Genomic DNA, 26525 nt, shown 5'->3' with positions numbered 1-26525 from the left:
GCTCCAGTTTTGAGAGGTCTTCCACCTATGGGCCTCAAACCTCTGACAGTGTCAAGAATCTCGCCTTTTGTTTTGTATGTGTTCAGATAGAACTGGACAGTTGGATCACTGCTGTACTGAACCACTGAGACACGGTCTTTCTTGTCATCCACACTGAGGTTCTCTACTACTCTTTGGACAAAGTCTCGCATATCTGAGAATCCCCTTCTCGTACCTTCAGATCCATCCAACAAGAACACAACATCCCTTCCTTTTGGCTGCCTGTCCACTAGGAAACAGAATTTGAGACATATTTAGGTACATGTGTCAAACTTGTTTCTGCGCAGAACTCTCTTGATGAAGGCTAACACCACGTTTTAAAACACTAACTCTATTAATGCTGGTATAACAGCTTTGGCAAAGTGCTACTGGCTGACCTGAATCTGGTGAAAAACAAATTAAAACAGTTCAAATTGCATCCTAACATGATCTTGAAAGGTTAAAATCTGTCACTTTCTTACCAGTTACTGTAGGTGTCATGGGCGTGGCCCTCACTAATGCTGTGGTCATTAGAGAGGAGAGCTGTTTTTGGACAGTGGGAAGGTCAGTGAACTCAGACACCAATAGAGCGGAATTAGGGTCATATGATATTTTCTGCAGCTCTCCACTGTCAGAGTTCCTTGTCCCAATGCCAATCACAAAGACGCCCTGTTGTTTGAGAACAGTTGCAGGGGTACCAACATTGTCAAAAGACTTTCCACCATTTAGCAGGATCACCAACTGTGGAACACCTTGCAGATGCCGACTCCCAGAGGAGCTCGTTAGGATGTTTTCTCTGACGTATTGGAGGGCAGCCCCGGTGTTGAGAGGACTGCCTCCTCTGTGTGTCAGCCTTCTGACCGACTCCAAAATATCCTCTCTTGAGGTATATGTTTTCAAATAGAAATGGGCGTCAGCCTCTTTGCTGTACTGGACTACAGAGACACGGTCTTTGTTTTCGCCCACATTGAGTTTCTCCACGACTTTCGCGACAAAATCACGCATGGCAGGGAAGCCATTCCTTGTGCCATCAGAACCATCCAACAGGAATACAATATCCTTATTTGTAGTGTCAACTGAGAAAAGACAGGAAGATAAAAGATTGAAACTTTTGCAAAAGGTACACCTTTGTAATAGACTAATAAGTGGTGGACTATTTTTATTAAAAGCAGCTAGCACTTCCTTCTTGAATATTAAGCTATAGGAAAGCACAAACCAGTCAGTATTTAAATGCACACATGGGGCTAAACTTGATTCATTTCCCTCAGCGTAGGTAAAATACGCTAGGTGGCCTTCTAGGCCAGTAGGAGCGTGTGCTTGTCAACATACCAAGTACAGTTGGTGATTCTGTTGTGACATCAACAACCACAGCCTCCAATGATGACTGAAGTTGCTGTTGGATACGGGGAAGGTCAGTGAATTCAGACACAGAGAGAACCGAATTGGCATCATGGGATATCTTCTCCAGTTCCCTGCTATCAGAGCTCCTGGTTCCAATTCCAAAGGTCAAGACACCCAGCTGTTTGAGAGCGGAGGCTGGTGCATCAACACTGTCAGAGGATGGTCCACCACTTAGCCATATTAGGAGTTGTGGAACTCCTTCCAGGCGTCTACTTCCGGCAGAAGCTGTGAAGACATTGTCCTTCAAGTATTGGAGAGCTGCTCCAGTTTTGAGAGGTCTTCCACCTATGGGCCTCAAACCTCTGACAGTGTCAAGAATCTCGCCTTTTGTTTTGTATGTGTTCAGATAGAACTGGACAGTTGGATCACTGCTGTACTGAACCACTGAGACACGGTCTTTCTTGTCATCCACACTGAGGTTCTCTACTACTCTTTGGACAAAGTCTCGCATATCTGAGAATCCCCTTCTCGTACCTTCAGATCCATCCAACAAGAACACAACATCCCTTCCTTTTGGCTGCCTCTCCACTAGGAAACAGAATTTGAGATATATTTAGGTACATGTGTCAAACTTGTTTCTGCGCAGAACTCTCTTGATGAAGGCTAACACCACGTTTTAAAACACTAACTCTATTAATGCTGGTATAACAGCTTTGGCAAAGTGCTACTGGCTGACCTGAATCTGGTGAAAAACAAATTAAAACAGTTCAAATTGCATCCTAACATGATCTTGAAAGGTTAAAATCTGTCACTTTCTTACCAGTTACTGTAGGTGTCATGGGCGTGGCCCTCACTAATGCTGTGGTCATTAGAGAGGAGAGCTGTTTTTGGACAGTGGGAAGGTCAGTGAACTCAGACACCAATAGAGCGGAATTAGGGTCATATGATATTTTCTGCAGCTCTCCACTGTCAGAGTTCCTTGTCCCAATGCCAATCACAAAGACGCCCTGTTGTTTGAGAACAGTGGCAGGGGTACCAACATTGTCAAAAGACTTTCCACCATTCAGCAGGATCACCAACTGTGGAACACCTTGCAGATGCCGACTCCCAGAGGAGCTCGTTAGGATGTTTTCTCTGACGTATTGGAGGGCAGCCCCGGTGTTGAGAGGACTGCCTCCTCTGTGTGTCAGCCTTCTGACCGACTCCAAAATATCCTCTCTTGAGGTATATGTTTTCAAATAGAAATGGGCGTCAGCCTCTTTGCTGTACTGGACTACAGAGACACGGTCTTTGTTTTCGCCCACATTGAGTTTCTCCACGACTTTCGCGACAAAATCACGCATGGCAGGGAAGCCATTCCTTGTGCCATCAGAACCATCCAACAGGAATACAATATCCTTATTTGTAGTGTCAACTGAGAAAAGACAGGAAGATAAAAGATTGAAACTTTTGCAAAAGGTACACCTTTGTAATAGACTAATAAGTGGTGGACTATTTTTATTAAAAGCAGCTAGCACTTCCTTCTTGAATATTAAGCTATAGGAAAGCACAAACCAGTCAGTATTTAAATGCACACATGGGGCTAAACTTGATTCATTTCCCTCAGCGTAGGTAAAATACGCTAGGTGGCCTTCTAGGCCAGTAGGAGCGTGTGCTTGTCAACATACCAAGTACAGTTGGTGATTCTGTTGTGACATCAACAACCACAGCCTCCAATGATGACTGAAGTTGCTGTTGGATACGGGGAAGGTCAGTGAATTCAGACACAGAGAGAACCGAATTGGCATCATGGGATATCTTCTCCAGTTCCCTGCTATCAGAGCTCCTGGTTCCAATTCCAAAGGTCAAGACACCCAGCTGTTTGAGAGCGGAGGCTGGTGCATCAACACTGTCAGAGGATGGTCCACCACTTAGCCATATTAGGAGTTGTGGAACTCCTTCCAGGCGTCTACTTCCGGCAGAAGCTGTGAAGACATTGTCCTTCAAGTATTGGAGAGCTGCTCCAGTTTTGAGAGGTCTTCCACCTATGGGCCTCAAACCTCTGACAGTGTCAAGAATCTCGCCTTTTGTTTTGTATGTGTTCAGATAGAACTGGACAGTTGGATCACTGCTGTACTGAACCACTGAGACACGGTCTTTCTTGTCATCCACACTGAGTTTCTCTACTACTCTTTGGACAAAGTCTCGCATATCTGAGAATCCCCTTCTCGTACCTTCAGATCCATCCAACAAGAACACAACATCCCTTCCTTTTGGCTGCCTCTCCACTAGGAAACAGAATTTGAGATATATTTAGGTACATGTGTCAAACTTGTTTCTGCGCAGAACTCTCTTGATGAAGGCTAACACCACGTTTTAAAACACTAACTCTATTAATGCTGGTATAACAGCTTTGGCAAAGTGCTACTGGCTGACCTGAATCTGGTGAAAAACAAATTAAAACAGTTCAAATTGCATCCTAACATGATCTTGAAAGGTTAAAATCTGTCACTTTCTTACCAGTTACTGTAGGTGTCATGGGCGTGGCCCTCACTAATGCTGTGGTCATTAGAGAGGAGAGCTGTTTTTGGACAGTGGGAAGGTCAGTGAACTCAGACACCAATAGAGCGGAATTAGGGTCATATGATATTTTCTGCAGCTCTCCACTGTCAGAGTTCCTTGTCCCAATGCCAATCACAAAGACGCCCTGTTGTTTGAGAACAGTGGCAGGGGTACCAACATTGTCAAAAGACTTTCCACCATTCAGCAGGATCACCAACTGTGGAACACCTTGCAGATGCCGACTCCCAGAGGAGCTCGTTAGGATGTTTTCTCTGACGTATTGGAGGGCAGCCCCGGTGTTGAGAGGACTGCCTCCTCTGTGTGTCAGCCTTCTGACCGACTCCAAAATATCCTCTCTTGAGGTATATGTTTTCAAATAGAAATGGGCGTCAGCCTCTTTGCTGTACTGGACTACAGAGACACGGTCTTTGTTTTCGCCCACATTGAGTTTCTCCACGACTTTCGCGACAAAATCACGCATGGCAGGGAAGCCATTCCTTGTGCCATCAGAACCATCCAACAGGAATACAATATCCTTATTTGTAGTGTCAACTGAGAAAAGACAGGAAGATAAAAGATTGAAACTTTTGCAAAAGGTACACCTTTGTAATAGACTAATAAGTGGTGGACTATTTTTATTAAAAGCAGCTAGCACTTCCTTCTTGAATATTAAGCTATAGGAAAGCACAAACCAGTCAGTATTTAAATGCACACATGGGGCTGAACTTGATTCATTTCCCTCAGCGTAGGTAAAATACGCTAGGTGGCCTTCTAGGCCAGTAGGAGCGTGTGCTTGTCAACATACCAAGTACAGTTGGTGATTCTGTTGTGACATCAACAACCACAGCCTCCAATGATGACTGAAGCTGCTGTTGGATACGGGGAAGGTCAGTGAATTCAGACACAGAGAGAACCGAATTGGCATCATGGGATATCTTCTCCAGTTCCCTGCTATCAGAGCTCCTGGTTCCAATTCCAAAGGTCAAGACACCCAGCTGTTTGAGAGCGGAGGCTGGTGCATCAACACTGTCAGAGGATGGTCCACCACTTAGCCATATTAGGAGTTGTGGAACTCCTTCCAGGCGTCTACTTCCGGCAGAAGCTGTGAAGACATTGTCCTTCAAGTATTGGAGAGCTGCTCCAGTTTTGAGAGGTCTTCCACCTATGGGCCTCAAACCTCTGACAGTGTCAAGAATCTCGCCTTTTGTTTTGTATGTGTTCAGATAGAACTGGACAGTTGGATCACTGCTGTACTGAACCACTGAGACACGGTCTTTCTTGTCATCCACACTGAGGTTCTCTACTACTCTTTGGACAAAGTCTCGCATATCTGAGAATCCCCTTCTCGTACCTTCAGATCCATCCAACAAGAACACAACATCCCTTCCTTTTGGCTGCCTCTCCACTAGGAAACAGAATTTGAGATATATTTAGGTACATGTGTCAAACTTGTTTCTGCGCAGAACTCTCTTGATGAAGGCTAACACCACGTTTTAAAACACTAACTCTATTAATGCTGGTATAACAGCTTTGGCAAAGTGCTACTGGCTGACCTGAATCTGGTGAAAAACAAATTAAAACAGTTCAAATTGCATCCTAACATGATCTTGAAAGGTTAAAATCTGTCACTTTCTTACCAGTTACTGTAGGTGTCATGGGCGTGGCCCTCACTAATGCTGTGGTCATTAGAGAGGAGAGCTGTTTTTGGACAGTGGGAAGGTCAGTGAACTCAGACACCAATAGAGCGGAATTAGGGTCATATGATATTTTCTGCAGCTCTCCACTGTCAGAGTTCCTTGTCCCAATGCCAATCACAAAGACGCCCTGTTGTTTGAGAACAGTGGCAGGGGTACCAACATTGTCAAAAGACTTTCCACCATTCAGCAGGATCACCAACTGTGGAACACCTTGCAGATGCCGACTCCCAGAGGAGCTCGTTAGGATGTTTTCTCTGACGTATTGGAGGGCAGCCCCGGTGTTGAGAGGACTGCCTCCTCTGTGTGTCAGCCTTCTGACCGACTCCAAAATATCCTCTCTTGAGGTATATGTTTTCAAATAGAAATGGGCGTCAGCCTCTTTGCTGTACTGGACTACAGAGACACGGTCTTTGTTTTCGCCCACATTGAGTTTCTCCACGACTTTCGCGACAAAATCACGCATGGCAGGGAAGCCATTCCTTGTGCCATCAGAACCATCCAACAGGAATACAATATCCTTATTTGTAGTGTCAACTGAGAAAAGACAGGAAGATAAAAGATTGAAACTTTTGCAAAAGGTACACCTTTGTAATAGACTAATAAGTGGTGGACTATTTTTATTAAAAGCAGCTAGCACTTCCTTCTTGAATATTAAGCTATAGGAAAGCACAAACCAGTCAGTATTTAAATGCACACATGGGGCTAAACTTGATTCATTTCCCTCAGCGTAGGTAAAATACGCTAGGTGGCCTTCTAGGCCAGTAGGAGCGTGTGCTTGTCAACATACCAAGTACAGTTGGTGATTCTGTTGTGACATCAACAACCACAGCCTCCAATGATGACTGAAGTTGCTGTTGGATACGGGGAAGGTCAGTGAATTCAGACACAGAGAGAACCGAATTGGCATCATGGGATATCTTCTCCAGTTCCCTGCTATCAGAGCTCCTGGTTCCAATTCCAAAGGTCAAGACACCCAGCTGTTTGAGAGCGGAGGCTGGTGCATCAACACTGTCAGAGGATGGTCCACCACTTAGCCATATTAGGAGTTGTGGAACTCCTTCCAGGCGTCTACTTCCGGCAGAAGCTGTGAAGACATTGTCCTTCAAGTATTGGAGAGCTGCTCCAGTTTTGAGAGGTCTTCCACCTATGGGCCTCAAACCTCTGACAGTGTCAAGAATCTCGCCTTTTGTTTTGTATGTGTTCAGATAGAACTGGACAGTTGGATCACTGCTGTACTGAACCACTGAGACACGGTCTTTCTTGTCATCCACACTGAGGTTCTCTACTACTCTTTGGACAAAGTCTCGCATATCTGAGAATCCCCTTCTCGTACCTTCAGATCCATCCAACAAGAACACAACATCCCTTCCTTTTGGCTGCCTCTCCACTAGGAAACAGAATTTGAGATATATTTAGGTACATGTGTCAAACTTGTTTCTGCGCAGAACTCTCTTGATGAAGGCTAACACCACGTTTTAAAACACTAACTCTATTAATGCTGGTATAACAGCTTTGGCAAAGTGCTACTGGCTGACCTGAATCTGGTGAAAAACAAATTAAAACAGTTCAAATTGCATCCTAACATGATCTTGAAAGGTTAAAATCTGTCACTTTCTTACCAGTTACTGTAGGTGTCATGGGCGTGGCCCTCACTAATGCTGTGGTCATTAGAGAGGAGAGCTGTTTTTGGACAGTGGGAAGGTCAGTGAACTCAGACACCAATAGAGCGGAATTAGGGTCATATGATATTTTCTGCAGCTCTCCACTGTCAGAGTTCCTTGTCCCAATGCCAATCACAAAGACGCCCTGTTGTTTGAGAACAGTGGCAGGGGTACCAACATTGTCAAAAGACTTTCCACCATTTAGCAGGATCACCAACTGTGGAACACCTTGCAGATGCCGACTCCCAGAGGAGCTCGTTAGGATGTTTTCTCTGACGTATTGGAGGGCAGCCCCGGTGTTGAGAGGACTGCCTCCTCTGTGTGTCAGCCTTCTGACCGACTCCAAAATATCCTCTCTTGAGGTATATGTTTTCAAATAGAAATGGGCGTCAGCCTCTTTGCTGTACTGGACTACAGAGACACGGTCTTTGTTTTCGCCCACATTGAGTTTCTCCACGACTTTCGCGACAAAATCACGCATGGCAGGGAAGCCATTCCTTGTGCCATCAGAACCATCCAACAGGAATACAATATCCTTATTTGTAGTGTCAACTGAGAAAAGACAGGAAGATAAAAGATTGAAACTTTTGCAAAAGGTACACCTTTGTAATAGACTAATAAGTGGTGGACTATTTTTATTAAAAGCAGCTAGCACTTCCTTCTTGAATATTAAGCTATAGGAAAGCACAAACCAGTCAGTATTTAAATGCACACATGGGGCTAAACTTGATTCATTTCCCTCAGCGTAGGTAAAATACGCTAGGTGGCCTTCTAGGCCAGTAGGAGCGTGTGCTTGTCAACATACCAAGTACAGTTGGTGATTCTGTTGTGACATCAACAACCACAGCCTCCAATGATGACTGAAGTTGCTGTTGGATACGGGGAAGGTCAGTGAATTCAGACACAGAGAGAACCGAATTGGCATCATGGGATATCTTCTCCAGTTCTCTGCTATCAGAGCTCCTGGTTCCAATTCCAAAGGTCAAGACACCCAGCTGTTTGAGAGCGGAGGCTGGTGAATCAACACTGTCAGAGGATGGTCCACCACTTAGCCATATTAGGAGTTGTGGAACTCCTTCCAGGCGTCTACTTCCGGCAGAAGCTGTGAAGACATTGTCCTTCAAGTATTGGAGAGCTGCTCCAGTTTTGAGAGGTCTTCCACCTATGGGCCTCAAACCTCTGACAGTGTCAAGGATCTCGCCTTTTGTTTTGTATGTGTTCAGATAGAACTGGACAGTTGGATCACTGCTGTACTGAACCACTGAGACACGGTCTTTCTTGTCATCCACACTGAGGTTCTCTACTACTTTTTGGACAAAGTTTTGCATTTCTGAGAATCTCCTTCTTGTACCTTCAGATCCATCCAACAAGAACACAACATCCCTTCTTTTTGGCTGCCTCTCCACTAGGAAACATAGAATTTGAGACATATTTAGGTACATGTGTCAAACTTGTTTCTGTGCAGAACTCTCATGATGAAGGCTAACAAGTTTTACAACAAAAACTCTATTAAGGCTGGTATAACAGCTTTGGCAAAGTGGCACTGGCTGACCTGAACATAATGAAATCCACATTAATACAGCTCAATTTGCATCCTAACATGATCTTAAAAGGTGAAAATCTGTCACTTTCTTACCAGTTACTGTAGGTGTCATGGGCGTGGCCCTCACTAATGCTGTGGTCATTAGAGAGGAGAGCTGTTTTTGGACAGTGGGAAGGTCAGTGAACTCAGACACCAATAGAGCGGAATTAGGGTCATATGATATTTTCTGCAGCTCTCCACTGTCAGAGTTCCTTGTCCCAATGCCAATCACAAAGACGCCCTGTTGTTTGAGAACAGTGGCAGGGGTACCAACATTGTCAAAAGACTTTCCACCATTTAGCAGGATCACCAACTGTGGAACACCTTGCAGATGCCGACTCCCAGAGGAGCTCGTTAGGATGTTTTCTCTGACGTATTGGAGGGCAGCCCCGGTGTTGAGAGGACTGCCTCCTCTGTGTGTCAGCCTTCTGACCGACTCCAAAATATCCTCTCTTGAGGTATATGTTTTCAAATAGAAATGGGCATCAGCCTCTTTGCTGTACTGGACTACAGAGACACGGTCTTTGTTTTCGCCCACATTGAGTTTCTCCACGACTTTCGCGACAAAATCACGCATGGCAGGGAAGCCATTCCTTGTGCCATCAGAACCATCCAACAGGAATACAATATCCTTATTTGTAGTGTCAACTGAGAAAAGACAGGAAGATAAAAGATTGAAACTTTTGCAAAAGGTACACCTTTGTAATAGACTAATAAGTGGTGGACTATTTTTATTAAAAGCAGCTAGCACTTCCTTCTTGAATATTAAACTATAGGAAAGCACAAACCAATCAGTATTTAAATGCACACATGGGGCTAAACTTGATTCATTTCCCTCAGCGTAGGTAAAATACGCTAGGTGGCCTTCTAGGCCAGTAGGAGCGTGTGCTTGTCAACATACCAAGTACAGTTGGTGATTCTGTTGTGACATCAACAACCACAGCCTCCAATGATGACTGAAGTTGCTGTTGGATACGGGGAAGGTCAGTGAATTCAGACACAGAGAGAACCGAATTGGCATCATGGGATATCTTCTCCAGTTCCCTGCTATCAGAGCTCCTGGTTCCAATTCCAAAGGTCAAGACACCCATTTGTTTGAGAGCGGAGGCTGGTGCATCAACACTGTCAGAGGATGGTCCACCACTTAGCCATATTAGGAGTTGTGGAACTCCTTCCAGGCGTCTACTTCCGGCAGAAGCTGTGAAGACATTGTCCTTCAAGTATTGGAGAGCTGCTCCAGTTTTGAGAGGTCTTCCACCTATGGGCCTCAAACCTCTGACAGTGTCAAGAATCTCGCCTTTTGTTTTGTATGTGTTCAGATAGAACTGGACAGTTGGATCACTGCTGTACTGAACCACTGAGACACGGTCTTTCTTGTCATCCACACTGAGGTTCTCTACTACTCTTTGGACAAAGTCTCGCATATCTGAGAATCCCCTTCTCGTACCTTCAGATCCATCCAACAAGAACACAACATCCCTTCCTTTTGGCTGCCTCTCCACTAGGAAACAGAATTTGAGATATATTTAGGTACATGTGTCAAACTTGTTTCTGCGCAGAACTCTCTTGATGAAGGCTAACACCACGTTTTAAAACACTAACTCTATTAATGCTGGTATAACAGCTTTGGCAAAGTGCTACTGGCTGACCTGAATCTGGTGAAAAACAAATTAAAACAGTTCAAATTGCATCCTAACATGATCTTGAAAAGGTAATAATCTGTCACTTTCTTACCAGTTACTGTAGGTGTCATGGGCGTGGCCCTCACTAATGCTGTGGTCATTAGAGAGGAGAGCTGTTTTTGGACAGTGGGAAGGTCAGTGAACTCAGACACAAATAGAGCGGAATTCGGGTCATTTGATATTTGTTGCAGCTCTCCACTGTCAGAGTTCCTTGTCCCAATGCCAATCACAAAGACGCCCTGTTGTTTGAGAACAGTTGCAGGGGTACCAACATTGTCAAAAGACTTTCCACCATTTAGCAGGATCACCAACTGTGGAACACCTTGCAGATGCCGACTCCCAGAGGAGCTCGTTAGGATGTTTTCTCTGACGTATTGGAGGGCAGCCCCGGTGTTGAGAGGACTGCCTCCTCTGTGTGTCAGCCTTCTGACCGACTCCAAAATATCCTCTCTTGAGGTATATGTTTTCAAATAGAAATGGGCGTCAGCCTCTTTGCTGTACTGGACTACAGAGACACGGTCTTTGTTTTCGCCCACATTGAGTTTCTCCACGACTTTCGCGACAAAATCACGCATGGCAGGGAAGCCATTCCTTGTGCCATCAGAACCATCCAACAGGAATACAATATCCTTATTTGTAGTGTCAACTGAGAAAAGACAGGAAGATAAAAGATTGAAACTTTTGCAAAAGGTACACCTTTGTAATAGACTAATAAGTGGTGGACTATTTTTATTAAAAGCAGCTAGCACTTCCTTCTTGAATATTAAGCTATAGGAAAGCACAAACCAGTCAGTATTTAAATGCACACATTGGGCTAAACTTGATTCATTTCCCTCAGCGTAGGTAAAATACGCTAGGTGGCCTTCTAGGCCAGTAGGAGCGTGTGCTTGTCAACATACCAAGTACAGTTGGTGATTCTGTTGTGACATCAACAACCACAGCCTCCAATGATGACTGAAGTTGCTGTTGGATACGGGGAAGGTCAGTGAATTCAGACACAGAGAGAACCGAATTGGCATCATGGGATATCTTCTCCAGTTCCCTGCTATCAGAGCTCCTGGTTCCAATTCCAAAGGTCAAGACACCCAGCTGTTTGAGAGCGGAGGCTGGTGCATCAACACTGTCAGAGGATGGTCCACCACTTAGCCATATTAGGAGTTGTGGAACTCCTTCCAGGCGTCTACTTCCGGCAGAAGCTGTGAAGACATTGTCCTTCAAGTATTGGAGAGCTGCTCCAGTTTTGAGAGGTCTTCCACCTATGGGCCTCAAACCTCTGACAGTGTCAAGAATCTCGCCTTTTGTTTTGTATGTGTTCAGATAGAACTGGACAGTTGGATCACTGCTGTACTGAACCACTGAGACACGGTCTTTCTTGTCATCCACACTGAGTTTCTCTACTACTCTTTGGACAAAGTCTCGCATATCTGAGAATCCCCTTCTCGTACCTTCAGATCCATCCAACAAGAACACAACATCCCTTCCTTTTGGCTGCCTCTCCACTAGGAAACAGAATTTGAGATATATTTAGGTACATGTGTCAAACTTGTTTCTGCGCAGAACTCTCTTGATGAAGGCTAACACCACGTTTTAAAACACTAACTCTATTAATGCTGGTATAACAGCTTTGGCAAAGTGCTACTGGCTGACCTGAATCTGGTGAAAAACAAATTAAAACAGTTCAAATTGCATCCTAACATGATCTTGAAAGGTTAAAATCTGTCACTTTCTTACCAGTTACTGTAGGTGTCATGGGCGTGGCCCTCACTAATGCTGTGGTCATTAGAGAGGAGAGCTGTTTTTGGACAGTGGGAAGGTCAGTGAACTCAGACACCAATAGAGCGGAATTAGGGTCATATGATATTTTCTGCAGCTCTCCACTGTCAGAGTTCCTTGTCCCAATGCCAATCACAAAGACGCCCTGTTGTTTGAGAACAGTGGCAGGGGTACCAACATTGTCAAAAGACTTTCCACCATTTAGCAGGATCACCAACTGTGGAACACCTTGCAGATGCCGACTCCCAGAGGAGCTCGTTAGGATGTTTTCTCTGACGTATTGGAGGGCAGCCCCGGTGTTGAGAGGACTGCCTCCTCTGTGTGTCAGCCTTCTGACCGACTCCAAAATATCCTCTCTTGAGGTATATGTTTTCAAATAGAAATGGGCGTCAGCCTCTTTGCTGTACTGGACTACAGAGACACGGTCTTTGTTTTCGCCCACATTGAGTTTCTCCACGACTTTCGCGACAAAATCACGCATGGCAGGGAAGCCATTCCTTGTGCCATCAGAACCATCCAACAGGAATACAATATCCTTATTTGTAGTGTCAACTGAGAAAAGACAGGAAGATAAAAGATTGAAACTTTTGCAAAAGGTACACCTTTGTAATAGACTAATAAGTGGTGGACTATTTTTATTAAAAGCAGCTAGCACTTCCTTCTTGAATATTAAGCTATAGGAAAGCACAAACCAGTCAGTATTTAAATGCACACATGGGGCTAAACTTGATTCATTTCCCTCAGCGTAGGTAAAATACGCTAGGTGGCCTTCTAGGCCAGTAGGAGCGTGTGCTTGTCAACATACCAAGTACAGTTGGTGATTCTGTTGTGACATCAACAACCACAGCCTCCAATGATGACTGAAGTTGCTGTTGGATACGGGGAAGGTCAGTGAATTCAGACACAGAGAGAACCGAATTGGCATCATGGGATATCTTCTCCAGTTCTCTGCTATCAGAGCTCCTGGTTCCAATTCCAAAGGTCAAGACACCCAGCTGTTTGAGAGCGGAGGCTGGTGCATCAACACTGTCAGAGGATGGTCCACCACTTAGCCATATTAGGAGTTGTGGAACTCCTTCCAGGCGTCTACTTCCGGCAGAAGCTGTGAAGACATTGTCCTTCAAGTATTGGAGAGCTGCTCCAGTTTTGAGAGGTCTTCCACCTATGGGCCTCAAACCTCTGACAGTGTCAAGGATCTCGCCTTTTGTTTTGTATGTGTTCAGATAGAACTGGACAGTTGGATCACTGCTGTACTGAACCACTGAGACACGGTCTTTCTTGTCATCCACACTGAGGTTCTCTACTACTTTTTGGACAAAGTTTTGCATTTCTGAGAATCTCCTTCTTGTACCTTCAGATCCATCCAACAAGAACACAACATCCCTTCTTTTTGGCTGCCTCTCCACTAGGAAACATAGAATTTGAGACATATTTAGGTACATGTGTCAAACTTGTTTCTGTGCAGAACTCTCATGATGAAGGCTAACAAGTTTTACAACAAAAACTCTATTAAGGCTGGTATAACAGCTTTGGCAAAGTGGCACTGGCTGACCTGAACATAATGAAATCCACATTAATACAGCTCAATTTGCATCCTAACATGATCTTAAAAGGTGAAAATCTGTCACTTTCTTACCAGTTACTGTAGGTGTCATGGGCGTGGCCCTCACTAATGCTGTGGTCATTAGAGAGGAGAGCTGTTTTTGGACAGTGGGAAGGTCAGTGAACTCAGACACCAATAGAGCGGAATTAGGGTCATATGATATTTTCTGCAGCTCTCCACTGTCAGAGTTCCTTGTCCCAATGCCAATCACAAAGACGCCCTGTTGTTTGAGAACAGTGGCAGGGGTACCAACATTGTCAAAAGACTTTCCACCATTTAGCAGGATCACCAACTGTGGAACACCTTGCAGATGCCGACTCCCAGAGGAGCTCGTTAGGATGTTTTCTCTGACGTATTGGAGGGCAGCCCCGGTGTTGAGAGGACTGCCTCCTCTGTGTGTCAGCCTTCTGACCGACTCCAAAATATCCTCTCTTGAGGTATATGTTTTCAAATAGAAATGGGCATCAGCCTCTTTGCTGTACTGGACTACAGAGACACGGTCTTTGTTTTCGCCCACATTGAGTTTCTCCACGACTTTCGCGACAAAATCACGCATGGCAGGGAAGCCATTCCTTGTGCCATCAGAACCATCCAACAGGAATACAATATCCTTATTTGTAGTGTCAACTGAGAAAAGACAGGAAGATAAAAGATTGAAACTTTTGCAAAAGGTACACCTTTGTAATAGACTAATAAGTGGTGGACTATTTTTATTAAAAGCAGCTAGCACTTCCTTCTTGAATATTAAACTATAGGAAAGCACAAACCAATCAGTATTTAAATGCACACATGGGGCTAAACTTGATTCATTTCCCTCAGCGTAGGTAAAATACGCTAGGTGGCCTTCTAGGCCAGTAGGAGCGTGTGCTTGTCAACATACCAAGTACAGTTGGTGATTCTGTTGTGACATCAACAACCACAGCCTCCAATGATGACTGAAGTTGCTGTTGGATACGGGGAAGGTCAGTGAATTCAGACACAGAGAGAACCGAATTGGCATCATGGGATATCTTCTCCAGTTCCCTGCTATCAGAGCTCCTGGTTCCAATTCCAAAGGTCAAGACACCCAGCTGTTTGAGAGCGGAGGCTGGTGCATCAACACTGTCAGAGGATGGTCCACCACTTAGCCATATTAGGAGTTGTGGAACTCCTTCCAGGCGTCTACTTCCGGCAGAAGCTGTGAAGACATTGTCCTTCAAGTATTGGAGAGCTGCTCCAGTTTTGAGAGGTCTTCCACCTATGGGCCTCAAACCTCTGACAGTGTCAAGAATCTCGCCTTTTGTTTTGTATGTGTTCAGATAGAACTGGACAGTTGGATCACTGCTGTACTGAACCACTGAGACACGGTCTTTCTTGTCATCCACACTGAGGTTCTCTACTACTCTTTGGACAAAGTCTCGCATATCTGAGAATCCCCTTCTCGTACCTTCAGATCCATCCAACAAGAACACAACATCCCTTCCTTTTGGCTGCCTCTCCACTAGGAAACAGAATTTGAGATATATTTAGGTACATGTGTCAAACTTGTTTCTGCGCAGAACTCTCTTGATGAAGGCTAACACCACGTTTTAAAACACTAACTCTATTAATGCTGGTATAACAGCTTTGGCAAAGTGCTACTGGCTGACCTGAATCTGGTGAAAAACAAATTAAAACAGTTCAAATTGCATCCTAACATGATCTTGAAAAGGTAATAATCTGTCACTTTCTTACCAGTTACTGTAGGTGTCATGGGCGTGGCCCTCACTAATGCTGTGGTCATTAGAGAGGAGAGCTGTTTTTGGACAGTGGGAAGGTCAGTGAACTCAGACACAAATAGAGCGGAATTCGGGTCATTTGATATTTGTTGCAGCTCTCCACTGTCAGAGTTCCTTGTCCCAATGCCAATCACAAAGACGCCCTGTTGTTTGAGAACAGTTGCAGGGGTACCAACATTGTCAAAAGACTTTCCACCATTTAGCAGGATCACCAACTGTGGAACACCTTGCAGATGCCGACTCCCAGAGGAGCTCGTTAGGATGTTTTCTCTGACGTATTGGAGGGCAGCCCCGGTGTTGAGAGGACTGCCTCCTCTGTGTGTCAGCCTTCTGACCGACTCCAAAATATCCTCTCTTGAGGTATATGTTTTCAAATAGAAATGGGCGTCAGCCTCTTTGCTGTACTGGACTACAGAGACACGGTCTTTGTTTTCGCCCACATTGAGTTTCTCCACGACTTTCGCGACAAAATCACGCATGGCAGGGAAGCCATTCCTTGTGCCATCAGAACCATCCAACAGGAATACAATATCCTTATTTGTAGTGTCAACTGAGAAAAGACAGGAAGATAAAAGATTGAAACTTTTGCAAAAGGTACACCTTTGTAATAGACTAATAAGTGGTGGACTATTTTTATTAAAAGCAGCTAGCACTTCCTTCTTGAATATTAAGCTATAGGAAAGCACAAACCAGTCAGTATTTAAATGCACACATTGGGCTAAACTTGATTCATTTCCCTCAGCGTAGGTAAAATACGCTAGGTGGCCTTCTAGGCCAGTAGGAGCGTGTGCTTGTCAACATACCAAGTACAGTTGGTGATTCTGTTGTGACATCAACAACCACAGCCTCCAATGATGACTGAAGTTGCTGTTGGATACGGGGAAGGTCAGTGAATTCAGACACAGAGAGAACCGAATTGGCATCATGGGATATCTTCTCCAGTTCCCTGCTATCAGAGCTCCTGGTTCCAATTCCAAAGGTCAAGACACCCAGCTGTTTGAGAGCGGAGGCTGGTGCATCAACACTGTCAGAGGATGGTCCACCACTTAGCCATATTAGGAGTTGTGGAACTCCTTCCAGGCGTCTACTTCCGGCAGAAGCTGTGAAGACATTGTCCTTCAAGTATTGGAGAGCTGCTCCAGTTTTGAGAGGTCTTCCACCTATGGGCCTCAAACCTCTGACAGTGTCAAGAATCTCGCCTTTTGTTTTGTATGTGTTCAGATAGAACTGGACAGTTGGATCACTGCTGTACTGAACCACTGAGACACGGTCTTTCTTGTCATCCACACTGAGTTTCTCTACTACTCTTTGGACAAAGTCTCGCATATCTGAGAATCCCCTTCTCGTACCTTCAGATCCATCCAACAAGAACACAACATCCCTTCCTTTTGGCTGCCTCTCCACTAGGAAACAGAATTTGAGATATATTTAGGTACATGTGTCAAACTTGTTTCTGCGCAGAACTCTCTTGATGAAGGCTAACACCACGTTTTAAAACACTAACTCTATTAATGCTGGTATAACAGCTTTGGCAAAGTGCTACTGGCTGACCTGAATCTGGTGAAAAACAAATTAAAACAGTTCAAATTGCATCCTAACATGATCTTGAAAGGTTAAAATCTGTCACTTTCTTACCAGTTACTGTAGGTGTCATGGGCGTGGCCCTCACTAATGCTGTGGTCATTAGAGAGGAGAGCTGTTTTTGGACAGTGGGAAGGTCAGTGAACTCAGACACCAATAGAGCGGAATTAGGGTCATATGATATTTTCTGCAGCTCTCCACTGTCAGAGTTCCTTGTCCCAATGCCAATCACAAAGACGCCCTGTTGTTTGAGAACAGTGGCAGGGGTACCAACATTGTCAAAAGACTTTCCACCATTTAGCAGGATCACCAACTGTGGAACACCTTGCAGATGCCGACTCCCAGAGGAGCTCGTTAGGATGTTTTCTCTGACGTATTGGAGGGCAGCCCCGGTGTTGAGAGGACTGCCTCCTCTGTGTGTCAGCCTTCTGACCGACTCCAAAATATCCTCTCTTGAGGTATATGTTTTCAAATAGAAATGGGCGTCAGCCTCTTTGCTGTACTGGACTACAGAGACACGGTCTTTGTTTTCGCCCACATTGAGTTTCTCCACGACTTTCGCGACAAAATCACGCATGGCAGGGAAGCCATTCCTTGTGCCATCAGAACCATCCAACAGGAATACAATATCCTTATTTGTAGTGTCAACTGAGAAAAGACAGGAAGATAAAAGATTGAAACTTTTGCAAAAGGTACACCTTTGTAATAGACTAATAAGTGGTGGACTATTTTTATTAAAAGCAGCTAGCACTTCCTTCTTGAATATTAAGCTATAGGAAAGCACAAACCAGTCAGTATTTAAATGCACACATGGGGCTAAACTTGATTCATTTCCCTCAGCGTAGGTAAAATACGCTAGGTGGCCTTCTAGGCCAGTAGGAGCGTGTGCTTGTCAACATACCAAGTACAGTTGGTGATTCTGTTGTGACATCAACAACCACAGCCTCCAATGATGACTGAAGTTGCTGTTGGATACGGGGAAGGTCAGTGAATTCAGACACAGAGAGAACCGAATTGGCATCATGGGATATCTTCTCCAGTTCTCTGCTATCAGAGCTCCTGGTTCCAATTCCAAAGGTCAAGACACCCAGCTGTTTGAGAGCGGAGGCTGGTGCATCAACACTGTCAGAGGATGGTCCACCACTTAGCCATATTAGGAGTTGTGGAACTCCTTCCAGGCGTCTACTTCCGGCAGAAGCTGTGAAGACATTGTCCTTCAAGTATTGGAGAGCTGCTCCAGTTTTGAGAGGTCTTCCACCTATGGGCCTCAAACCTCTGACAGTGTCAAGGATCTCGCCTTTTGTTTTGTATGTGTTCAGATAGAACTGGACAGTTGGATCACTGCTGTACTGAACCACTGAGACACGGTCTTTCTTGTCATCCACACTGAGGTTCTCTACTACTTTTTGGACAAAGTTTTGCATTTCTGAGAATCTCCTTCTTGTACCTTCAGATCCATCCAACAAGAACACAACATCCCTTCTTTTTGGCTGCCTCTCCACTAGGAAACATAGAATTTGAGACATATTTAGGTACATGTGTCAAACTTGTTTCTGTGCAGAACTCTCATGATGAAGGCTAACAAGTTTTACAACAAAAACTCTATTAAGGCTGGTATAACAGCTTTGGCAAAGTGGCACTGGCTGACCTGAACATAATGAAATCCACATTAATACAGCTCAATTTGCATCCTAACATGATCTTAAAAGGTGAAAATCTGTCACTTTCTTACCAGTTACTGTAGGTGTCATGGGCGTGGCCCTCACTAATGCTGTGGTCATTAGAGAGGAGAGCTGTTTTTGGACAGTGGGAAGGTCAGTGAACTCAGACACCAATAGAGCGGAATTAGGGTCATATGATATTTTCTGCAGCTCTCCACTGTCAGAGTTCCTTGTCCCAATGCCAATCACAAAGACGCCCTGTTGTTTGAGAACAGTGGCAGGGGTACCAACATTGTCAAAAGACTTTCCACCATTTAGCAGGATCACCAACTGTGGAACACCTTGCAGATACCGACTCCCAGAGGAGCTCGTTAGGATGTTTTCTCTGACGTATTGGAGGGCAGCCCCGGTGTTGAGAGGACTGCCTCCTCTGTGTGTCAGCCTTCTGACCGACTCCAAAATATCCTCTCTTGAGGTATATGTTTTCAAATAGAAATGGGCGTCAGCCTCTTTGCTGTACTGGACTACAGAGACACGGTCTTTGTTTTCGCCCACATTGAGTTTCTCCACGACTTTCGCAACAAAATCACGCATGGCAGGGAAGCCATTCCTTGTGCCATCAGAACCATCCAACAGGAATACAATATCCTTATTTGTAGTGTCAACTGAGAAAAGACAGGAAGATAAAAGATTGAAACTTTTGCAAAAGGTACACCTTTGTAATAGACTAATAAGTGGTGGACTATTTTTATTAAAAGCAGCTAGCACTTCCTTCTTGAATATTAAGCTATAGGAAAGCACAAACCAGTCAGTATTTAAATGCACACATGGGGCTAAACTTGATTCATTTCCCTCAGCGTAGGTAAAATACGCTAGGTGGCCTTCTAGGCCAGTAGGAGCGTGTGCTTGTCAACATACCAAGTACAGTTGGTGATTCTGTTGTGACATCAACAACCACAGCCTCCAATGATGACTGAAGTTGCTGTTGGATACGGGGAAGGTCAGTGAATTCAGACACAGAGAGAACCGAATTGGCATCATGGGATATCTTCTCCAGTTCTCTGCTATCAGAGCTCCTGGTTCCAATTCCAAAGGTCAAGACACCCAGCTGTTTGAGAGCGGAGGCTGGTGCATCAACACTGTCAGAGGATGGTCCACCACTTAGCCATATTAGGAGTTGTGGAACTCCTTCCAGGCGTCTACTTCCGGCAGAAGCTGTGAAGACATTGTCCTTCAAGTATTGGAGAGCTGCTCCAGTTTTGAGAGGTCTTCCACCTATGGGCCTCAAACCTCTGACAGTGTCAAGGATCTCGCCTTTTGTTTTGTATGTGTTCAGATAGAACTGGACAGTTGGATCACTGCTGTACTGAACCACTGAGACACGGTCTTTCTTGTCATCCACACTGAGGTTCTCTACTACTTTTTGGACAAAGTTTTGCATTTCTGAGAATCTCCTTCTTGTACCTTCAGATCCATCCAACAAGAACACAACATCCCTTCTTTTTGGCTGCCTCTCCACTAGGAAACATAGAATTTGAGACATATTTAGGTACATGTGTCAAACTTGTTTCTGTGCAGAACTCTCATGATGAAGGCTAACAAGTTTTACAACAAAAACTCTATTAAGGCTGGTATAACAGCTTTGGCAAAGTGGCACTGGCTGACCTGAACATAATGAAATCCACATTAATACAGCTCAATTTGCATCCTAACATGATCTTAAAAGGTGAAAATCTGTCACTTTCTTACCAGTTACTGTAGGTGTCATGGGCGTGGCCCTCACTAATGCTGTGGTCATTAGAGAGGAGAGCTGTTTTTGGACAGTGGGAAGGTCAGTGAACTCAGACACCAATAGAGCGGAATTAGGGTCATATGATATTTTCTGCAGCTCTCCACTGTCAGAGTTCCTTGTCCCAATGCCAATCACAAAGACGCCCTGTTGTTTGAGAACAGTGGCAGGGGTACCAACATTGTCAAAAGACTTTCCACCATTTAGCAGGATCACCAACTGTGGAACACCTTGCAGATGCCGACTCCCAGAGGAGCTCGTTAGGATGTTTTCTCTGACGTATTGGAGGGCAGCCCCGGTGTTGAGAGGACTGCCTCCTCTGTGTGTCAGCCTTCTGACCGACTCCAAAATATCCTCTCTTGAGGTATATGTTTTCAAATAGAAATGGGCATCAGCCTCTTTGCTGTACTGGACTACAGAGACACGGTCTTTGTTTTCGCCCACATTGAGTTTCTCCACGACTTTCGCGACAAAATCGCGCATGGCAGGGAAGCCATTCCTTGTGCCATCAGAACCATCCAACAGGAATACAATATCCTTATTTGTAGTGTCAACTGAGAAAAGACAGGAAGATAAAAGATTGAAACTTTTGCAAAAGGTACACCTTTGTAATAGACTAATAAGTGGTGGACTATTTTTATTAAAAGCAGCTAGCACTTCCTTCTTGAATATTAAACTATAGGAAAGCACAAACCAATCAGTATTTAAATGCACACATGGGGCTAAACTTGATTCATTTCCCTCAGCGTAGGTAAAATACGCTAGGTGGCCTTCTAGGCCAGTAGGAGCGTGTGCTTGTCAACATACCAAGTACAGTTGGTGATTCTGTTGTGACATCAACAACCACAGCCTCCAATGATGACTGAAGTTGCTGTTGGATACGGGGAAGGTCAGTGAATTCAGACACAGAGAGAACCGAATTGGCATCATGGGATATCTTCTCCAGTTCCCTGCTATCAGAGCTCCTGGTTCCAATTCCAAAGGTCAAGACACCCATTTGTTTGAGAGCGGAGGCTGGTGCATCAACACTGTCAGAGGATGGTCCACCACTTAGCCATATTAGGAGTTGTGGAACTCCTTCCAGGCGTCTACTTCCGGCAGAAGCTGTGAAGACATTGTCCTTCAAGTATTGGAGAGCTGCTCCAGTTTTGAGAGGTCTTCCACCTATGGGCCTCAAACCTCTGACAGTGTCAAGAATCTCGCCTTTTGTTTTGTATGTGTTCAGATAGAACTGGACAGTTGGATCACTGCTGTACTGAACCACTGAGACACGGTCTTTCTTGTCATCCACACTGAGGTTCTCTACTACTCTTTGGACAAAGTCTCGCATATCTGAGAATCCCCTTCTCGTACCTTCAGATCCATCCAACAAGAACACAACATCCCTTCCTTTTGGCTGCCTCTCCACTAGGAAACAGAATTTGAGATATATTTAGGTACATGTGTCAAACTTGTTTCTGCGCAGAACTCTCTTGATGAAGGCTAACACCACGTTTTAAAACACTAACTCTATTAATGCTGGTATAACAGCTTTGGCAAAGTGCTACTGGCTGACCTGAATCTGGTGAAAAACAAATTAAAACAGTTCAAATTGCATCCTAACATGATCTTGAAAAGGTAATAATCTGTCACTTTCTTACCAGTTACTGTAGGTGTCATGGGCGTGGCCCTCACTAATGCTGTGGTCATTAGAGAGGAGAGCTGTTTTTGGACAGTGGGAAGGTCAGTGAACTCAGACACAAATAGAGCGGAATTCGGGTCATTTGATATTTGTTGCAGCTCTCCACTGTCAGAGTTCCTTGTCCCAATGCCAATCACAAAGATGCCCTGTTGTTTGAGAACAGTTGCAGGGGTACCAACATTGTCAAAAGACTTTCCACCATTTAGCAGGATCACCAACTGTGGAACACCTTGCAGATGCCGACTCCCAGAGGAGCTCGTTAGGATGTTTTCTCTGACGTATTGGAGGGCAGCCCCGGTGTTGAGAGGACTGCCTCCTCTGTGTGTCAGCCTTCTGACCGACTCCAAAATATCCTCTCTTGAGGTATATGTTTTCAAATAGAAATGAGCGTCAGCCTCTTTGCTGTACTGGACTACAGAGACACGGTCTTTGTTTTCGCCCACATTGAGTTTCTCCACGACTTTCGCGACAAAATCACGCATGGCAGGGAAGCCATTCCTTGTGCCATCAGAACCATCCAACAGGAATACAATATCCTTATTTGTAGTGTCAACTGAGAAAAGACAGGAAGATAAAAGATTGAAACTTTTGCAAAAGGTACACCTTTGTAATAGACTAATAAGTGGTGGACTATTTTTATTAAAAGCAGCTAGCACTTCCTTCTTGAATATTAAGCTATAGGAAAGCACAAACCAGTCAGTATTTAAATGCACACATGGGGCTAAACTTGATTCATTTCCCTCAGCGTAGGTAAAATACGCTAGGTGGCCTTCTAGGCCAGTAGGAGCGTGTGCTTGTCAACATACCAAGTACAGTTGGTGATTCTGTTGTGACATCAACAACCACAGCCTCCAATGATGACTGAAGTTGCTGTTGGATACGGGGAAGGTCAGTGAATTCAGACACAGAGAGAACCGAATTGGCATCATGGGATATCTTCTCCAGTTCTCTGCTATCAGAGCTCCTGGTTCCAATTCCAAAGGTCAAGACACCCAGCTGTTTGAGAGCGGAGGCTGGTGCATCAACACTGTCAGAGGATGGTCCACCACTTAGCCATATTAGGAGTTGTGGAACTCCTTCCAGGCGTCTACTTCCGGCAGAAGCTGTGAAGACATTGTCCTTCAAGTATTGGAGAGCTGCTCCAGTTTTGAGAGGTCTTCCACCTATGGGCCTCAAACCTCTGACAGTGTCAAGAATCTCGCCTTTTGTTTTGTATGTGTTCAGATAGAACTGGACAATTGGATCACTGCTGTACTGAACCACTGAGACACGGTCTTTCTTGTCATCCACACTGAGGTTCTCTACTACTCTTTGGACAAAGTCTCGCATATCTGAGAATCCCCTTCTCGTACCTTCAGATCCATCCAACAAGAACACAACATCCCTTCCTTTTGGCTGCCTCTCCACTAGGAAACAGAATTTGAGATATATTTAGGTACATGTGTCAAACTTGTTTCTGCGCAGAACTCTCTTGATGAAGGCTAACACCACGTTTTAAAACACTAACTCTATTAATGCTGGTATAACAGCTTTGGCAAAGTGCTACTGGCTGACCTGAATCTGGTGAAAAACAAATTAAAACAGTTCAAATTGCATCCTAACATGATCTTGAAAAGGTAATAATCTGTCACTTTCTTACCAGTTACTGTAGGTGTCATGGGCGTGGCCTTCACTAATGCTGTGGTCATTAGAGAGGAGAGCTGTTTTTGGACAGTGGGAAGGTCAGTGAACTCAGACACCAATAGAGCGGAATTCGGGTCATTTGATATTTGTTGCAGCTCTCCACTGTCAGAGTTCCTTGTCCCAATGCCAATCATAAAGACGCCCTGTTGTTTGAGAACAGTGGCAGGGGTAACAACATTGTCAAAAGACTTTCCACCATTTAGCAGGATCACCAACTGTGGAACACCTTGCAGATGCCGACTCCCAGAGGAGCTCGTTAGGATGTTTTCTCTGACGTATTGGAGGGCAGCCCCGGTGTTGAGAGGACTGCCTCCTCTGTGTGTCAGCCTTCTGACCGACTCCAAAATATCCTCTCTTGAGGTATATGTTTTCAAATAGAAATGGGCGTCAGCCTCTTTGCTGTACTGGACTACAGAGACACGGTCTTTGTTTTCGCCCACATTGAGTTTCTCCACGACTTTCGCGACAAAATCACGCATGGCAGGGAAGCCATTCCTTGTGCCATCAGAACCATCCAACAGGAATACAATATCCTTATTTGTAGTGTCAACTGAGAAAAGACAGGAAGATAAAAGATTGAAACTTTTGCAAAAGGTACACCTTTGTAATAGACTAATAAGTGGTGGACTATTTTTATTAAAAGCAGCTAGCACTTCCTTCTTGAATATTAAGCTATAGGAAAGCACAAACCAGTCAGTATTTAAATGCACACATGGGGCTAAACTTGATTCATTTCCCTCAGCGTAGGTAAAATACGCTAGGTGGCCTTCTAGGCCAGTAGGAGCGTGTGCTTGTCAACATACCAAGTACAGTTGGTGATTCTGTTGTGACATCAACAACCACAGCCTCCAATGATGACTGAAGTTGCTGTTGGATACGGGGAAGGTCAGTGAATTCAGACACAGAGAGAACCGAATTGGCATCATGGGATATCTTCTCCAGTTCTCTGCTATCAGAGCTCCTGGTTCCAATTCCAAAGGTCAAGACACCCAGCTGTTTGAGAGCGGAGGCTGGTGCATCAACACTGTCAGAGGATGGTCCACCACTTAGCCATATTAGGAGTTGTGGAACTCCTTCCAGGCGTCTACTTCCGGCAGAAGCTGTGAAGATATTGTCCTTCAAGTATTGGAGAGCTGCTCCAGTTTTGAGAGGTCTTCCACCTATGGGCCTCAAACCTCTGACAGTGTCAAGGATCTCGCCTTTTGTTTTGTATGTGTTCAGATAGAACTGGACAGTTGGATCACTGCTGTACTGAACCACTGAGACACGGTCTTTCTTGTCATCCACACTGAGGTTCTCTACTACTCTTTGGACAAAGTCTCGCATATCTGAGAATCCCCTTCTCGTACCTTCAGATCCATCCAACAAGAACACAACATCCCTTCCTTTTGGCTGCCTCTCCACTAGGAAACAGAATTTGAGATATATTTAGGTACATGTGTCAAACTTGTTTCTGCGCAGAACTCTCTTGATGAAGGCTAACACCACGTTTTAAAACACTAACTCTATTAATGCTGGTATAACAGCTTTGGCAAAGTGCTACTGGCTGACCTGAATCTGGTGAAAAACAAATTAAAACAGTTCAAATTGCATCCTAACATGATCTTGAAAAGGTAATAATCTGTCACTTTCTTACCAGTTACTGTAGGTGTCATGGGCGTGGCCTTCACTAATGCTGTGGTCATTAGAGAGGAGAGCTGTTTTTGGACAGTGGGAAGGTCAGTGAACTCAGACACCAATAGAGCGGAATTCGGGTCATTTGATATTTGTTGCAGCTCTCCACTGTCAGAGTTCCTTGTCCCAATGCCAATCATAAAGACGCCCTGTTGTTTGAGAACAGTGGCAGGGGTAACAACATTGTCAAAAGACTTTCCACCATTTAGCAGGATCACCAACTGTGGAACACCTTGCAGATGCCGACTCCCAGAGGAGCTCGTTAGGATGTTTTCTCTGACGTATTGGAGGGCAGCCCCGGTGTTGAGAGGACTGCCTCCTCTGTGTGTCAGCCTTCTGACCGACTCCAAAATATCCTCTCTTGAGGTATATGTTTTCAAATAGAAATGGGCGTCAGCCTCTTTGCTGTACTGGACTACAGAGACACGGTCTTTGTTTTCGCCCACATTGAGTTTCTCCACGACTTTCGCGACAAAATCACGCATGGCAGGGAAGCCATTCCTTGTGCCATCAGAACCATCCAACAGGAATACAATATCCTTATTTGTAGTGTCAACTGAGAAAAGACAGGAAGATAAAAGATTGAAACTTTTGCAAAAGGTACACCTTTGTAATAGACTAATAAGTGGTGGACTATTTTTATTAAAAGCAGCTAGCACTTCCTTCTTGAATATTAAGCTATAGGAAAGCACAAACCAGTCAGTATTTAAATGCACACATGGGGCTAAACTTGATTCATTTCCCTCAGCGTAGGTAAAATACGCTAGGTGGCCTTCTAGGCCAGTAGGAGCGTGTGCTTGT

General features: G+C 44.7%; 4 protein-coding genes across 6 annotated transcripts in view; all 4 read right to left on the bottom strand.

Moving 5' to 3' along the window:
- Positions 1-26525, bottom strand: part of LOC311022285 (collagen alpha-3(VI) chain-like) — a 152913-nt gene that overhangs the window by 38881 nt on the left and 87507 nt on the right. The gene's annotated exons all lie outside the window — the stretch shown is intronic.
- LOC311022120 (collagen alpha-3(VI) chain-like) lies at positions 460-5556 on the bottom strand (the record flags this gene model as incomplete). Its single annotated transcript, XM_084023152.1, has 4 exons — positions 460-1094; positions 2180-2753; positions 3929-4452; positions 5538-5556. The coding sequence occupies 4 exons, from the start codon at positions 5554-5556 to the stop codon at positions 460-462; spliced, it is 1752 nt and encodes a 583-aa protein (XP_083879278.1).
- LOC311022118 (collagen alpha-3(VI) chain-like) lies at positions 7176-13673 on the bottom strand (the record flags this gene model as incomplete). The annotated part of the gene is made up of 4 exons (XM_084023149.1): positions 13101-13673; positions 12254-12847; positions 8965-9488; positions 7176-7790 (listed from the first exon to the last, which is right to left on the bottom strand). Exons 1-4 carry the CDS (start codon positions 13621-13623, stop codon positions 7176-7178), a joined length of 2256 nt encoding a protein of 751 aa, XP_083879275.1. The 5' UTR covers positions 13624-13673.
- LOC311022117 (collagen alpha-3(VI) chain-like) overlaps positions 13788-26525 on the bottom strand; it is a gene marked incomplete at both ends in the record, with an annotated part of 35143 nt that continues 22405 nt past the window's right edge. The window contains 6 exons of the mRNA XM_084023148.1: positions 13788-13847; positions 13939-14525; positions 17291-17884; positions 18969-19542; positions 20717-21240; positions 21494-22093. Of these exons, the coding sequence (XP_083879274.1) occupies positions 13788-13847; positions 13939-14525; positions 17291-17884; positions 18969-19542; positions 20717-21240; positions 21494-22093 (2939 nt within the window). The remainder of the gene's footprint in view (positions 13848-13938; positions 14526-17290; positions 17885-18968; positions 19543-20716; positions 21241-21493; positions 22094-26525) is intronic.

Source organism: Eutrigla gurnardus (genome assembly GCF_963514095.1).
Source record: "Eutrigla gurnardus genome assembly, chromosome: 12".
NCBI lineage: Eukaryota > Metazoa > Chordata > Actinopteri > Perciformes > Triglidae > Eutrigla > Eutrigla gurnardus.
This window is presented reverse-complemented; position numbering and strand designations above follow the sequence as displayed.